General features: G+C 46.1%; 1 protein-coding gene across 1 annotated transcript in view; it reads left to right on the top strand.

Moving 5' to 3' along the window:
* The window catches only part of LOC140721204 (NACHT, LRR and PYD domains-containing protein 3-like), a 64,003-nt gene that overhangs the window by 23,596 nt on the left and 23,036 nt on the right, over nt 1-17,371 (top strand). Inside the window, exons 2-5 of the mRNA XM_073036062.1 lie at nt 9,459-9,626; nt 11,023-11,119; nt 13,081-13,512; nt 15,004-15,170. Of these exons, the coding sequence (XP_072892163.1) occupies nt 11,110-11,119; nt 13,081-13,512; nt 15,004-15,170 (609 nt within the window). The 5' untranslated portion in view covers nt 9,459-9,626; nt 11,023-11,109. The remainder of the gene's footprint in view (nt 1-9,458; nt 9,627-11,022; nt 11,120-13,080; nt 13,513-15,003; nt 15,171-17,371) is intronic.

Here is a 17,371-nt window from a genome sequence, read left to right as displayed (position 1 = left end):
TTTCCTTTTAATACACTTTGTAACAACGCCACCACTGATCTCTGGGCCACTTCTGATTCACGGCCACCATTTCAAAATGCAAGAAGTAACTATCAACGTCCGTCTCCTCGAATGGAGGTACTAACCTAACTCCCTACTAACATTAAACTTCTCCGCTCGGTCTGCCCCGCTACCCACATGTTGCCATCTCTCCCTCTCGAACTGCGGTGTTTCTCTTCCTCCTCCATCCTCCTTTCAGCTTCCTTTCTTCCTCCTCTGCTTCCAGCTGCCTCATCTGAAGTTCATGCTGCCGCTTCTCCTTCTCAACCAACTCAGCTCTTTCTTTCTCCCTTTTCGCCTCCAACTCCTTTAGCAGGATCTCATACTCCATCTTCCTCTTCTCCATCTACAACCTTATTTTCTCCATCTCTAACTGAGCCGCCCCATCAACTGGTTTCTTCTCAGGGAACAGGTTCAATGCATCAAGCGCGAACACAGCCTTGGATATATAGTGCTGGGGCTATGGCCCTCTCTATCTCCCAATTTCTCATCGCCGATTTCAGCGCCGAGAGATTTAATCGTCTCGCAACACTCACAAATTCCACCTTCCTGGCATTCTCCAATGCCCCCAAAGTCGGGTTCTTTATAAATTTGTCTATTTCCATCTCCTCTGGTTCCAGTCTGATTACCCACGCAACCAGATCAGATAATGGACTAATAGCCCAATTCACTGGACCCCCAAATTTGAAATCAAATCCCGGACGAGCCCCCAATTTTTTACGTACCCCGTAACTGGGTGTCTAACCAGCAGAAACAGAAGTATCCGTTGGAGTCTGGTGGTACCATTTTCAAACAATGTTTATTAGTAAAATACACAAATCAATATCAATAATCGAAATATATATATAATACACGTTAGCAATACTAAACCTAAAAGTGTGGGTATAATAATAATCAATAATAAACAAGCTCTATCAATGTCCAGTGGAAATTGAATTGTCATATGTGAATATAAAGTTCCGTTCAGTTCATACGTGCTGAGGTAGATGTTGGTCGTTCTGTTGTAATTGTTGGAGGGAGAGAGAGAGAGAGAGAGAGAGAGAGAGAGAGAGAGAGAGAGAGAGAGAGAGAGAGAGAGAGAGAGAGAGAGAGAGAGAGAGAGAGAGAGAGCAAGATGTAACAGCTACAGGCAGGCAAACCTTCCTTTACGTTCTTGATCCGTCGATGTGTTATGGCCATTCAGGTATGACCCCTCTGTCCTTCAGCTAGACCGTTCTTCTGTGGTGGACTCGTCACTCTGGCATGAGTGGACACACACATAAGCCCCCACCGGCCCTGCTATAACACCGTGAGTGAAACTGATCGATCCCTTTGTTCGGACTCCGATGCCCGACACATACACGTGGGTTCCAACACTCAAGCAGTGCTCAATAGTGTGTCTCCTGGTGTGTCTGAAGGGTGTCTCCCCAGACCTCACTTTTATCCCTACTCACAGTGTCTCAGTTGTCCATCAATTTTGAATGGCTGTGTCCATCGAACCAGCCCACTCCGGCTGTCCACTGAGGAATTTTAATGAACAGAATGGTACAAGGTAAACAACCTTCTCAGAAGCCATAAGTCTTTCAGAAGTCACAATATGGTGGATCAGCAAGTCTCACTCCCCTGCTTTATCTCTCTCTTATCTGCAGCAGATGTTCCAATTCCAGCATGCTTTCTCTTACATCTCTCTCTCTCATTAGCAGCATAGCAACAGTAACGGTTTGTGATTCTCCAAAGTGGGGGGGGGGGGCATGGACAACTCTGCACCTTTCTGCCCATCAGAGCTGTTCATCCTTCGTAACACTGGCGTCCACATCTGACATGTGGAGGGTGTTTACTGCACGGAGTATAGGACGGGTATATTCCAGTATGACGGAGTGACAAGATTGGCAGCGTCAGAGAACCTTAAATATCGTGAGAAGTGATGAATTTAGTCAAGCAGGAAAAGGAAAAGTATGTAACGGTCAGGAAGGTCGAATCAAACAGAACCCTCGAGAATGTGTGTGAGGTCCTTAATGAGTAACTTACATCAATATTTACCAAGGAGAAAGACAAGGAAGATAGGGAGACCAGTGCGGAGAGTACAAGTATACACAGGCATTTTGAAGTAAGGGAGGAGACAGTGTTGGGTCTCTTAGAATGCATTAAGGAGTATAAGTCTCCAGGCCCTGTTGGGATATACCCCACGTTACAGAGAGAGGCGAGTGAAGAGATTGCTGGGGCCTTGACCAATATACTTGTGACCAGCCTAGCCACAAGCAAACTCCGGGAGAACTGGCTAGTACCTCATATTGATCCGTCATTCAACACGTGATCTAGGGAATAATCCTGATGAAAATTGAAACTGCCGATAGACAGTCGGCTATGAACCAAGTGCTGATAAATGGGACCAATGTAGACAGTGAGTGGATGGTCAGAACAGGTACGACTCACCAAAGGCTGTTCCCGTGCTGTGTGATCCACCGCTCCGAACACGCTGAATTAAAGATGATGGCACCACAAGCCATTGATTTCAAAACTCTGCTTGTTCTTTCTTCAAATAAAAATAGCCGAATATCCTGCTACTAATTGAATATGCCAGCAAGAACCTCCGACAAATAAGAGACCCCGTGAATTTAATGTTTCGAGTTTTTCCATCGCTCACTGATTGAAAACGATTCATGTACGTGCAAAGTAAATGCGATATCAAGCAAATTCACCAGCGGGAAATGGTCTAAAATGCAAATGATGGCGCTGTGATCCTGCAATTTGCTTCCAGTAAGTGAAAAATACACTGAAGGAGAAGGGCATCCATATCTTGCTGTCGACTTTGACCGGTTGTTATCTCTGGGAGATAGCAATCTCGCCACAGCCGCTCCCCATTGCCCATTACCCGAAGTTTACAACTGCGGACAACTGTTAAAGATGGCTTTTAAATGGGCCAACTTAAAATCAGTGCAAGCCCAGGCTAAGGGGGCACAATTAAATCTGGAGAAAGGGAATGTCCGCTGATCAAAAGAGAACATTATTCCAAATGCATAATATTTCATCAGAGTGGAGAGCGCCCTTGCTTCTGCTCACTCTGTGCAATAAACCCACAGCGATCTTTGCCCTGAGCTGTCGCTGGAGTTTATAATCTGACAATAAACTGGTCCCAAGGTGAACAAGAACTCAAAGCGACGGCACCAACCGAACGGAACCAGGATGCGGGTTATGATTCCTCTCTGGAGCTGGTAAAATGTCGCGCACTGAAGTATTAATTCTAGTTCGGACCACAAGTTAGAAAGACTCATTCAAGCAAGGTGAGTCTTTGTGTGGTTTAACACAAGCGTTGTGGAACAAGCTGCGGCGTTACATGCTAAACAGACTGAAGTTCTGGTTTATGAGCGTGTTATCAACTGAACATTGCTCAGGGTGTGTTCACTTACTGTTAGAGACATAAAATTCAGACACTCGGATTCACTGAAACCAGACTCAGGAGTCCAGCACCAGGTAAGAACAGGGACTGTACTGGGCTGTGTTATGGTGTTTCAATAAGCAAGTATTTCTAGTTTTTCTACCGTATCAATACTATCAGTTGCTGTTCCAGGGGAAGCTGAAACAGGTGAAGATAGATGAGGTTATTTTTATGAGATGGAACTGCTTTCAAAGAAATGAGAAGCAGAGTTTGGTGTTTTCAATGTTTTAAATTCCGCAATGCACAGATTCTGGACAGGCAAGGGAGTGAAGTTTTGCAGAGTGTCGCAGGGATGTGTCACTGAGATCACAGTCCCCTGTGATCATAGACAATGGCGGAACAGGACTGACGGGGCGAATGTCCTGTTACTAATTCCACACTCTATGTGGTGGAACTTGTGTGTGTTTAGAATGCTCTTCCTCAAAGAAAACGAGAAGCAGTGATTATTTTCAGTGAGTTTAATTCCGCAGCAGAGAGATTCTTGACAGGCAAGGGAGTGAAGTGTTGCAGACTGTCGCAGGGATGTGTCACTGAGATCACAATCCCCTGTGATCACAGAGAATGACAGAACAGGACTGAGGGGGTGAATGTCCTGTTACTAATTCAACATACCAGCAGCACACTCTGACAGAGAAGAAACTCAGTGAAATTAATGTTTTTACCCATCGTTCTCTGACGAGGAAAATAAATGCGATGCTGTTGGATGTATGTGTGAAGTAAATGGGTTGCCAGGCAAATTCGCCATCGGGATATGATGATAATTCCATATGATTGCTACTCTGATGTGGTAACTTGTTTCCCGTCAGTGAGCAATAAGCTGAAGGAGAAGGGCGTCCTTATCTCGCTGTTGACTTTGACCGGTTGTTATCTCTGGGAGATGGTTATCTCGGGACAGCTGCTCTCTCTGTTAAAGATGGCTCTTTATAAACAGGATGACCTTGAAGTCTGCTCCAGGCAGAGGGGTCACAGTAAAATCTGGAGAAAAGGAATGTCTCCTGTTCAAAAGAGAACATTATTCCAAATACATAATATTCCATCAGAGTTGAGAGCGCCCTTCCTTCTGCTGTCTCTGTGCAATAAACCCACAGCGATCTTTGCCCTGAGCTGTCGCTGGAGTTTATAATCTGACAATAAACTGACCCTAACTTGTACAATAAATTGAAGTGACGACGCCATCCAGCCGGACCAGGATGCGGGTTGCGATTCCTCTCCAGAGCAGATCAAGTATTCTGGAGAGAGGCAATTACTGCACCGCTTGCACTGTAGTATTAATTCTGGTTCAGACAACTTGTAAGAGTGACTTGTTCATGCAAATTAAGCTTTCATGTGGTTTAACACAAGCGTTGTGGAACAAGGTGTGGCGTTACATGCTGAATAGGCTGAAGTTCAGGTTTATGAGCGTGTTATCAACTGAACATTGCTCAGGGTGTGTTCACATTCTGTTAGGGCCATAAAATTCAGATGTTCGGATTCGCTGGAAACAGAATCAGGAGTCCAGCACCAGGTAAGGACAGGGTCATAGGGGAAATGCTATGGTGCTTTATTACGCCCACTGGTCGCCCTAGTAATGCTATTGTTTCTATCAGTTCAATATTGTCCTTAGGGTTGCGTGGATTCAAAATGTTTGCGTGGATGTTTCAAAATGGCGCCGCAGATGGCGGCCTCGGTGCCGAGCTCTCTGGCTTTTTGTGTGTTTTTGTGTCTTTTTATTGTTTTTGTTCAAGCGGATCCAGTCATATTCAGCAGGGATGAGCTCCTGAACACCAGGCAGATCATTAACAACTACCTTCCAACTTTCCACTCTGACCCGAATAGTTTTTCTGAGATCTTGGTCGGTGGAGCAGCGGTTCTGTATCGATTATGGAAGAGTCGTAAACGAGGGAAGAGAGCCAGTGTGCTTGTTAAACTGAGACTGCGGGGATTCCGCTCCGCGCCCCCAGCGATACACCTCGCCAACGTTCGCTCTCTTCCTAATAAGATGGACGAGCTGCTTCTTCTGACCAGAACCAGCAGAGACTTTGCGAATTCTGCGGCTCTTTGTTTCACTGAAACGTGGCTCAGTGATTCCGTTCCGGACGGAGGTCTGCACGTCTCCGGCTTCCAGCTGCTGCGAGCGGACCGCGTCACGGAGTTATCGGGGAAATCAAGGGGTGGTGGAATCTGCTTTTACATCCATGAAGGCTGGTGCACTGACGTTAAGGTTCTTCACAGACACTGCGACACGAACCTGGAGTTTCTCGTTCTGAACTGTAAGCCTTTCTATTCTCCGCGAGAGTTTTCCTCATTTATCCTTGTTGGTGTTTATGTTCCACCTCAGGCCAACGTGAGCGAGGCCGTTCGGCGGCTGGCTGATCATATTATGCGTTTAGAACGGGAACACACAGATTCGCTGTTGATCAACAGAGCTAGACTGAATTACGAACTCCCGAAATACAGACAACATGTTAACTGCCCCACCAGGGACAGTAACACTCTGGACCACTGTTATACTATCCTAAGTAATGCTTACCGTTCTATTCCCCGTGCAGCCTTAGGACTCTCTGACCACTGTCTGATCTACCTCATCCCAGCCTATAGGCAGAGACTTAAATCTGCTAAGCCTGTGGTGAGGACAGTGAAGAAATGGACCAGTGAGGTGAAACAGCAACTTCAGGACTGCTTTGACACCACTGACTGGGGTGTCTTTGAAGCTGCAGCCACCAATATACATGAACTGACAGATACTGTGACATCCTACATCAGTTTTTGTGAGGATGCATGTGTACCCACAAAAACTTTCCGGACCTTCGCCAACAATAAGCCATGGTTTACCCCCAAACTCAGACATTTTCGCCAAGCTAAGGAGGACGCCCACAGGAGTGGGAATAGGGCCCTGTACAGGCTGGCCAGAAATGCACTGACCAGAGAAATCAGAGTGGCCAAGCGGTTCTACTCCGAATAGTTGAGGAATAATTTCTCAGCTAACGACTCATTGTCGGTGTGGAGAGGCCTGCAGGAGGTCACTGGCTACAGGAGACGCCCTGCCCCCCCCCCCCCCCACTGCTGAGGTTAACAAAGCTTTGGCTGACGACCTTAATACCTTTTACTGTAGATTTGAGAGGGTCCATCTTACACCTGTCCCTCCCCCCTCTTCGGTCTCTCTTCCTGCCTTCTCTCGACCATCACTCACTGGCACTCATCCCCCAATCACTGCAATCACCTACCCACCATCTCTGCCCAGCCCCCCTGGATCACAGCTTACAATCAGCGAAGGAGAAGTATGTCGACTGTTCCAGCGACTTAAGACCCGAAAATCTCCAGGCCCAGATGGGGTCTCCCCCTCCTGTCTACGAGCCTGTGCTGATCAGCTGGCTCCCATCTTCACTCAGCTCTTTAACAGATCTCTGGAGCTGAGTGAGGTTCCGACTTGCTTCAAGCGCTCTATCATCATCCCGGTCCCCAAGAAACCCACCATCACAGGACTGAACGACTACAGACCTGTCGCACTGACATCTGTAGTCATGAAATCCTTTGAACGTTTGGTGTTGAACCACCTGAAGACCCTCACCAGCAGCCTGCTGGATCCCCTGCAGTTTGCCTACTGGGCAAATAGGTCAGTAGACGATGCAGTCAACCTGGGACTGCACTATATCCTGCAACATCTGGATCGTCCTGAGACCTATGCTCGGATGCTGTTTGTGGATTTCAGTTCGGCGTTTAACACCATCGTCCCTCATACCCTCTGCTCCAAATTGTCTCACCTTACTGTGCCACCTGACCTCTGCGATTGGATTTACAGCTTCCTGACCAACAGAAGTCAGCAGGTAAGGATGGGACAGGTCACCTCGGATATTCGAATCACCAACACCGGCGCCCCCCAGGGGTGTGTCCTCTCTCCACTGCTGTTCTCCCTCTACACCAATGACTGCACCTCCTCCAACCCCTATGTGAAGCTTTTGAAGTTTGCAGACAACACTACCATCATCGGACTCATCCAGAATAGTGATGAGTCTGCATATCAACAGCAGGTGGACCAACTGGCGCTCTGGTGCAGTCGGAACAATCTGGAGCTGAACACGCTCAAGACAAAGGAGATGATAGTGGATTTCAGGAGACATCCCTCCGCTATGTCTCCCCTCACAGTCCTCAGCAGCCCTGTGTCCACCGTGGAGAACTTCAGGTTCCTGGGAACCACCATCTCTCAGGATCTGAAGTGGGAGCAGAACATCAGCTCCATCCTGAAGAAGGCCCAGCAGCGGATGTATTTCCTGCGGCTCTTAAGGAAATACAGTCTGCCTCAGGAATTGCTGCTGCAGTTCTACACTGCAGTCATTGAGTCTGTCCTGTGCGCCTCCATCATTGTGTGGTTTGGAGCCGCCACCAAGCAGGATAGAACCAGTGAGGACTGCCGAGCGCATTATTGGAGCCTCCCTGCCCTCTATTGTGGACCTGTACTCTTCCAGGTTGAAGAAGAGGGCGGGGAACATCATAAAGGACTCCTCCCATCCTCCGCACGGACTGTTTGATCTGCTTCCGTCTGGTAGGCGCTTCAGATCCCTCCAGACTAAGACTAATAGTCACTGGAGAAGTTTTTTCCCTACTGCGGTCACTTTGCTGAACAGTTAACTGCCGGTTAACTGTCGGCTAACAATTACTTGGATTGCACTACCTGTATGTATAATCTATATTTTCATTTATATTTATCATTATTATTGTTATGAGCAGAGAGACAACATCTGCCGGATGTAAATTCCTTGTATGTGCATAGGTACTTGGCGATTAAAGTCTGATTCTGATTCTGATTCTGATTAACGAATATGTGTGTTTTATTCTGTTTGTGTGTTTTTTTAACAAAGACTTTATATATCCGGCAGTGATATTTAGGATAAAAATTCCTGTAATAAATCTCACTGACAGTTGATAAAAGTATGGAAGTCTACACTCAGGGGGTACGTTTTTATGTACCCCTGTTCCTAATGATGTGACACTGAGTGAATGCTCGGGGTTTACTGCGGCTGCACCCCGTCCACATTCTATGTTAGGTGCTCAGTGACGCTCTCTTGCACTCCGCTGTTGGAGTGCGTGGTTATTTGAGTTCTTGCCGCTTTCCTGTCGGATTTAATCAGTCTGCCCAATCTCACTGAGTTCTCTCATTAACGGAGCCTTTAGAACCGCTGTTCACCGGATTTTCCTTTGGTTTGATTCCGGACCATTCTCAGTAAACCGAGAGATTTATACTTGAGAACCCAAGCTGCTGATCAGTTTCCGTAACACTCAGACCACCCGGTCTGGCACCAGCCATCACTCCACGGTCAACGTCACTTACATCACATTTATTTCCTCTTCAGATGTTTGGCCTGAATAACAACTGAACCCGTTGACCATATCTGCATGTGTTTGTGCTTTGAGTTGCAGGCAGATGATTAACAGATTCGTATTAATGAGCTGGTATAGAGTTGTACTTAACAAAGAGGCCGTTTAGTGCATTTCCCATTTAGGCAAACCCTCACCCATCTCGAATATGAACACGGATGAGATCTGGGCCTGATTATTGACGATTTGCATGTTTGTAACAACAGCCTGTCGCTGGCAAAGCAGTGGACAAAACACTGTTATAAGGTGGGGATAATCTGGAGAGAGAGAGACCCGTCACTGTTCCCTCTAAACTGCGCGTCTGCATAACCAAAATGCTCCGACGAACGGAGTTTCCAGCACTTTATAAGAGGACGCAAGAATATGGCATTGGGGCGAAAAAAAAATCAACCATGATTGAATGATTGCGGAGACTCGATGGACTGAATCACTTCAGTCTGCTCTGATGTCTTATCATGACTGAATGATGAGTCCTGCATATCCCGTATGAGGATTTGTGACGTGTGAGGGACAATTACAGATTTGTTCCATGAGATTCTTTTATTTGTCTTCAGCGTTTAAATTTCAGTGAGATTCGCTTTTGAAAAAATTGAGCAGAAATATTTTTTCTCTTTTGTATTGTTAATGTGCTTCATTATCTCTCTGGTTAAAGTTAGACCTGCGGTGAGAGATTTATTGGAAGAAAAGCCCACAGCTGGAAAGAAGCCACGACTGAGAACGAGGGAACAGCGACAAGTGAACCAGCCCGAGGAGTGAGAGTACCAACTGAAGAGAACCCTCTGATTCAGAGTTTTCATTGATTCAGTCAGGAGAAAGTTTGGTGAGTTTCATTCACTCGAACACCGGTCCTGTAAACATTACATATCTTTACAAAGGAAGTTACGAAATAGGTGGAATGCCTCTGTCAGTCCCAGTTGCAATCACTCCAGGTCTGGTAATGTGCTTTCAGAAGCCCAGCTCTTTAAAGTCAGTCACAATCTCTGAGTGTTTGCTCATTTGAAGCAGCTGCATCATCTGAAGTAGCTTTTGGCTAGTTCTGATGTTTCCTTGTTACGTTATAATCATCTTAAAATGCGTTGACAATTTCATCCCTTTATAAGAAGCCCCAAGTGTGTCGTGTTGTAGTGATTGTAGAAATGTGGAATTACCATGAACAGCAGCAACATGCCCTTGATCCCATTGGCTATTGCAATCTGCAGTGGTATACTTACCCTCGAATATATCGTCGCGTAGGCCTCTGCTGAGAACAGACCATTTATAAAGCAAAATATCCCAACACTGCATTTTATTCAGTCCTATCTAGCACATGGCAACCCATAACTTACATTGACATACCTTGGCCTCATCAAGTACTTTTCTGCTAATTACACTGTCAGAACCTGTGAACGTGACATTAAGCAGAGGTGAAAATTCAAAGTTATTTTCCTATAGACGTTGCACATGGGACTTCAGCAAAGCCTTTGACAAGGTGTCACATGACAGCTTGGCCCCGATTATTAGGTCCCATGCTGTCTGCAGAGAGCAAGTTGGATGTATTCAAAATTAGCTTCAAGGTAGCAAGCAAAGAGTGCTGGTTGAAGATTTCTCCTCGCAATGGAGGCGAGTAATTAGCGGTGTGCCGTGAGGCTACAAATTGGGACCTTTGATATTCGTTATTTTATAGCAATGATTTGGATGCGGTTGCACAAGGATTACTTGACTGGTAAGTTCGCAGAATGCACAACATTAGTAGTTGCTGTTTACAGAGAAGATTATCGTAGCTATAGGGGATCTAAATGGACAGGGGCTGGTAAAGAGATTGCAAAGCCAATCTGATCAGCAGCGGATTCATGCAGATGTTGGGGATCATGTGGAGGAAACAGCCAGAGGAAGTGGATGAGGCAGGTGCAGTTGCATAATTCAAAAAGCAGTTGGGGTGTGTAGATGGAGTGAAGAGGCCAGAAGGGAGATGGCCCCATCACAGGAAATTGTGACCATCTCAGTGGGCACTGTGGTTGGCATTGTCTCGTTGGGCTGAACGCTCTGAATTTGCACTTTATTGCTCTGTGACTCTGTCAGTAGATGGTCCAGGTATCAGTGGACAGATATGGTGTGGAAGTGGTTACTAACAGGGAATGTTTGGTCCCCATGCCAAATGCTACAGGGGATGGAAATACTGTCATATTTGCAAAGTAGTCGTACTCTCTGACTCACTGTCTGCTTGTTGTGAAATTTAGAGCCTCACCAGAAGGTGGCGCTGTCCTGCAGAGCGACCAAAGTGTAAACAAGACGACGACAATCAACAATCGCCAGTCAGACTCAGAATGGACAAAGGTATGATCACAGGGATCTTTGAATTAAACTTTTATCGCGTTTCTACGCAATAGTTCAGATGAAAAAAGCTGACATAGGTGTTAACAGGGCATAGAAAAGTTTCATCCAGCAATGTCATTTATCCCACTGGTAAAGCGGCCTTGAGCAATTGATCAACCCAACAGTTCCAGCGCAGGGACCTGACACCAGTAATGGTCGAATCACTCCGCTCATCATACAAAGCTTCAGCTGAGTAAAAGGAGCAGGGACTCCTGAATCAGGTGGTCGCGAGTGAAACACAGACAGGAATGTGACAGCGAACTTGTGGTTTATGTAAATGTTCAGGGTGAGGGTCCGTTTCACCTCCAGACAGACCCTGATATTGAAGACATCCTCAACTTTCATTTATAAAATTCAGAAGCAGATGATAGGAGCAATTCCGGGATTTCCGAGATTCTATGATAACACAGCATTTCAGGTTTTGGAAGGAAAGCTACCAACTCCCCCCTGGTTTTTCTTGCCTGCTACGCAAAGGAGGAGGGGTGTCACCGAAATCTGTTTTCTGTAGCGGAGCAGAGATCATTGCCGGTGCTGGGAATGGCTGAGGATCAGGAGGCAGCTCATTGTAGATACATTTGTGATCTGCTTCGGAGTTTTAACACCCCAGTGAATGCCTGGGCTGTGGAGAAATGGTGAACCTGAGTTTCTAAGTATTTCCCTCTTGATATGATCTTCCACATGAATTTAAATTCCCAGGATCTTGGCTGGGAAACCCGGCATAACCAATGACCAAATGTCTCTGTCACCTGTAGACATTGTGATTGTGCTCAAATTTGAGATTCCAGCTGGAATGAAAACGATGCTCCAGCCTGGAAACGTGTCCTTCGACCCATATAATTCATGCTGATCTAAATGTCCCATTTTCCTGCCGTTTTCCCAAATTTCCCTCGTAAACTTTTTCTCCCCTTTTTCCTGCCCACATGCTCTCAATTTTGTAATTTTATTTGTGTTTGCGGCCTCCTCTGGATGCATGTAATTTATACCCATCAGCCACCACGTGAAAAAATGCCCCTTTGGTCCCTTTTAAATCTCTGCCCTCGAGTCTCAGACTCCCCTACCCGGGGAAAAAGACTATGACCATCTATCCTATCTGCACCCCTGATTACTGTATGTGTGTGTGTCTGTGTAAGGTTTCCCTTCAAGCTCCTGAGCTCCAGGGCAAGCTGTCCCAGCCCAACCACATAACACAAAAAACAACACCCTAGCCCAGTACCGTAGTGTTCATTCTTCACTTCACACTTTCCAGCTTCATCACCTCCATCCTATAGATTAGCAACTGGAACTACACACAAAACTCTATAACCAAGACTTTGCCAATGACATGCATAGTTGTTACATGATGATCAGCAGGTGGGGGATAAGATGGGAACCAGGGGAGAGGTCAGCATAGATCTCAAGGGAATGGTCAGCCTGCGACCCAGGGGACCATAGGACGTGTGTCTCAAGGGAATGGTCAGTCTGGGACCAAGGGGACTGGAGAAAGCAACTCCAGTCCCCTTGTCCAGTCTCCAGCCCCTCGTGTGAAAAAGCAACTGGAGAATGTGTGATCCCGTTGTTGGTCTTTGTGTGACTCAGACTACTGGACAGTTAGTGACCGAGGGAGATTTTAACTTGTGGAAGATAATATCAGTGATATTTCCCAGTATCACCGGACACTGGTACATTATGATCCCGTGGTCATCCGTGCGTTCAACTGCTGTGATTAATATTACTGTGCCTATCCTGCTATTTTACTGGGAGTAAATGTGTCCAGTCACCGGCCTATCGGGATGGTCACCTGACAGGGTTTACGGGTCACATTAACCAGCACAGTTCCACTCCAAATCTGGTCAGCCAGAGTCTCTTGCTCCATTGCAATCTGAATCAGTTTTGCTCATCTCTAAATCATACTCGTATAACCTGCAATTCGCCACTTATTTCAGGTGTGATATTGAATCGAGCAGGGAAAGTATTGAAGAGGATTTTACCAGGCGGATCATCGAGGGAAGATGATCGGGACACGGGAAGCAAGGTATCAAAGCAGGGTCAGATTGAGAGCGATGTCCCAATGGAATGCGGTCCGGCGGCAGATGTGGAGGAGAAAATTCAGCCCAGAGACAGTGACGTCAGAGACACTGATCCGGAGCCTGGAACCGGTAGAAGTGAGGCGACTGCCTGTCAGCCCAGAGACAGTGGCGTCAGAGACACTGATCCGGACCCTGGAACCGGCACAAGTGAGGCGACTGCCTATCGGCCCAGAGACAGTGACGTCACAGACACCGATCAGGAACCTGGAACCAGCACAAGTGAGGCGACTGCCTGTCAGCTCGGAAGCTCATTGAACACAGAACTGTCAAGTCCCCAAGAAGGAGCGGGTGAGTGAAATATGAGGGTGATGTGCTCACAGAATGCGGCAGGGTGGAGGGTAAAGGTGAGTCCTTGTTGGAGTGTTGGTCAGAGGAGAGGGAAAATGTGTGGGTGTGGTACATGTGGTGCACTGGGCAGCCGTTACCCCACTACAGGAAATGTACTACCTGCTCTGAGGATTTCCAGGATGTGAATTGGAGGAAATGCAGCTGTCCAGATGAGGAGAGTGTTTCCGGGATGTGTATCAGGGGAAATGTATTCGCCAGGATGGAGAGAGTATCTCTGGGAAGCGAATATTACCGACAGTCCCAACATTTATGCCCATCCAAATTTAAATAGGTGAATGGGTCGGATGGGGGATGGACTGGTTTATATTAAATGTGGTCCTTCTATTACGTAATGCCTAGAACATTGTTGGGTAGGCTTTAAGGCAAGTGTTACATTCAAGTCAAGTCAAGTCACTTTTTTATTGCCATTTCGACCATAACTGCTGATACAGTACATAGTAAAAATGAGTCGCTTTTCAGGACCATGGTGTTACATGACACATTACAAAAACTAGACTGAACTACGTAAAAAAACAACAGAGGAAAAGAAAAAAAAACACACAACTACTCTAAACTACACACCTATCTAGGACTGCATAAAGTGCACAAAACAGTGCAGACGTTACAATAAATAATATACGTGACAATAGGGCAGTAAGGTGTCAGGCCAGGTTCTGGGTATTGAGGAGTCTGATAGCTTGGGGGAAGAAACTGTTACATAGTCTGGCCGTGAGAGCCCGAATGCTTTGGTGCATTTTCCCAGATGGCAGGAGGAAGAAGAGATTGTATGAGGGGTGCATGGATCCTTTATAATGCTGCTGGCTTTACGGATGCAGCGTGTGGTGTAAATGTCTGTGATGGCGGGAAGAGAGACCCCGATGGTCTTCTCAGCTGACCTCACTATACGCTGCAGGGTCTTGCGATCTGAGATGGTGCAATTTCTGAACCAGGCAGTGGTGCAGCTGCTCAGGATGCTCTCAATACAACCACCTTAGAATGTGATGAGGATGGGGGGTGGGAGATGGACTTTTCTCAGCCTTCGCAGAAAGTGGAGACACTGCTGGGCTTTCTTTGCTATGGAGCTGGTGTTGAGGGACCAGGTGAGATTCTCCGCTAGATGAACACCAGGAAATTTGTTTTATTCACATTCAGAGACAGGTTGTTGGCTCTGCACCAGTCCGTTAGCTGCTGCACCTCCTCTCTGTAAGCTGACTCGTCGTTCTTGCTGTGTGTTGCAGCACAGTCGTGGGTCAACAGAGTGAACAGCAGTGGTCTGTGCACACAGCCGTAGGGGAACTCCGTGCTCAGTGTGATGGTGTTGGAGATGGAGAATTAATCCAATTTTGTATCTGGAGGCAGGTTCAAGACACGGTTTTTTGTTGAGTTTGGTGAGAGTGGTGGAGACGAGGGATATCTGAGTTCAAGCCAACATTTTCCTTTTTATATTCACAGAGCCACAGTTTACAATCTCCGACCTCCTGGCACAGGGGGAGGAATATCGACTTTACCAACTGACAAAGTTCTACAGGGACAGACTCAAACAAGCAATTGAAGAAAAGGTTGAGAGACTGGGTTTGATGTTGACAGAGGAGGGACATTTTTGTAGAGAAGAAAATGAGGTGAGTGCAGTTCGTGTATTGTCACTGATCTGCTGGTATCAGAGGGAATAGTGATCAACATTAATCTCCTGCACGTTTTAGGAGATCGGCTTGGGAATGGGGACTTTGATCTCTGACTTGTCTCTCGCAGATCTGGTTTCAGTTGTTAAGGTGGGGAGCACTGGGAACTGCAGGTTTAGCATCACCTTTTCTTGTATCACCTGCTGTATTTATCAGTGTGAAGTAAGAGCAGTGGCTGCATATCTGGACTTCCAAAAGGCATTCGGTCTGAAACTAATTTCAAATCTTGGCTGAACCGTCGGGTAGCTTCACCTCATCTCATTAATCCAGGATGAGCATTAAACTCTCAATTGGGCCAACCGGCTTCACTGCGGTACCTGAGGGAGGGAAACCAGCTAACCACAGCTTGTCTTGACTCCGTGAGTTCCCAAACAACGTGTTTCTGACTTGTCATAGTCACAGCAAAGTACAGTGCAGAAACAGGCCTTTTGGCCCATCTATTCCATGCCAGACTACAGAATCTACTTATTCCCATTGACCTGCACCGGGCCATGGCGCTCTATACGCTCATTACGCAAGCATCTGTTCAGAATTCTCTTAACCACTTGCTCTACTTGCTAGTTCACACTCTCACCACCCTCTGAGTAAACAGGTTTCACCTTTGTACCCTTTGAACTTTTCACCTTTCAGCCTTTAGTGATAATCTCTTGTTGTAGTACCTCTTTACCTCAGTACAAAATGCCTGCCTGCATTTATCCTATCTATATCCCAATGTAATTGTGTACACTTCTATCAAATCTCCGCTCAGTCTTTCATGTTCCAATGAATAAAGTCCTAATCAGTTCACTCTTTTCTTATAACTTAGGTCTTCCAGTCCAGGTAACATCCTTGTAATGTTTTTTTCTGTACTGTTTCAAACTTATTTCCATCTGTCTCTCCATAGGCCTCTCCAACGTCTTATACAACATCATATCGTACACGATATTTTCATTTACCAAGGATAATGCGCTAAGAAACTTTCTTTCAGAGCCTATCAACATTTGCTGCCACTTTCAATGGCTTATGTACCTGTATTCCCAGATCACTTTGTTCTACCGGTCTCTCAGTAAGATCTACCCTGATTGGTCCATCCAAAGTGCTACATCTTGCACCTGCCTGCATTAAATTGCATCGGCCCCGTTTAAGCGCATTCTCCAGTTGGTCCAGACCTCACTGCAAGCTCGTGTAATCTTCCTCTTTGTCCACTGCACCTTCCAAATGTTGGAGTCAACAGCAAATTTGCTGATGCTCTTTACCGTAATTTCATCCAGATCATTGCTATAGATGACAAACAACAACAGGCACAGCACCGATCCCCCTGACACTGCACGAGATACAGGCGCCAATCAGAAATGCAACAGTCTATAGTGACACTCCGGATTCTTTCCAAACAGTTAGTGTCTAATCGAGTTTACTACTTTATATTGAATGCTAAGCAACTGAATCTTCTAGACCAACCTCCTATACGGGACCTTGCTAAATATTGTGCTGAAGTCCATGTAGACAATATCCACAACCTTGCCTTCATCAACTTTCCTGGTAACTTCCTCGAAAAACTCTGAGATTGAATAGATGTGAAAGATCACGCACAAAGCTGATATCGTATGACCACAAACATCAATAGTTTGATCTAAAAGTGCAGAAGAAAGCACAAAACATAAATCTGCTGACTGGCTGATATCTCATGATCCCAAAAAATCAACAGGTTGTCCTGAAAGGGAAGGGGCAAACAGAAAAAAATCTGCTAACTTGCTGAATATCTGACTAATAAGAGACAGGGACACACCATTTCAGGTCACTCTCCTTGGAGCTCACAAACAGTGATTGTCTTGTCCTAGATCTGACCTATTCAGCCATGAGTTGTATTAGAAAATCAAGTGTGTTACACCCGTGAGTAACTCTGTTCTCGTTGGGATTCATTGGCGCTGTCTGTAATGAATCACACAGGCATTATCCAAAGGCAAGAATCTGTAAATATGATGCTGATCTATAAATTCATCATCTGGAGACGTCTGCTTTACTGGTTAAATTTCTTTCACAACTGTAACCCCTCTGATCAGGGGATCAGAATATGCAGGTGCGGTTTGGTCAGTGCTTGTTCTTATATTCTGATCCTCTCGAAGTGAATGCTAGCATTGTATTTGCCTTTCCGAACACAGACT

This window comes from Hemitrygon akajei, unplaced genomic scaffold (genome assembly GCF_048418815.1).
Source record: "Hemitrygon akajei unplaced genomic scaffold, sHemAka1.3 Scf000052, whole genome shotgun sequence".
In the NCBI taxonomy this organism is placed as follows: domain Eukaryota; kingdom Metazoa; phylum Chordata; class Chondrichthyes; order Myliobatiformes; family Dasyatidae; genus Hemitrygon; species Hemitrygon akajei.
The sequence above is the reverse complement of the archived record's forward strand: the minus strand, read 5'-3'. Positions and strand labels throughout refer to the sequence as shown.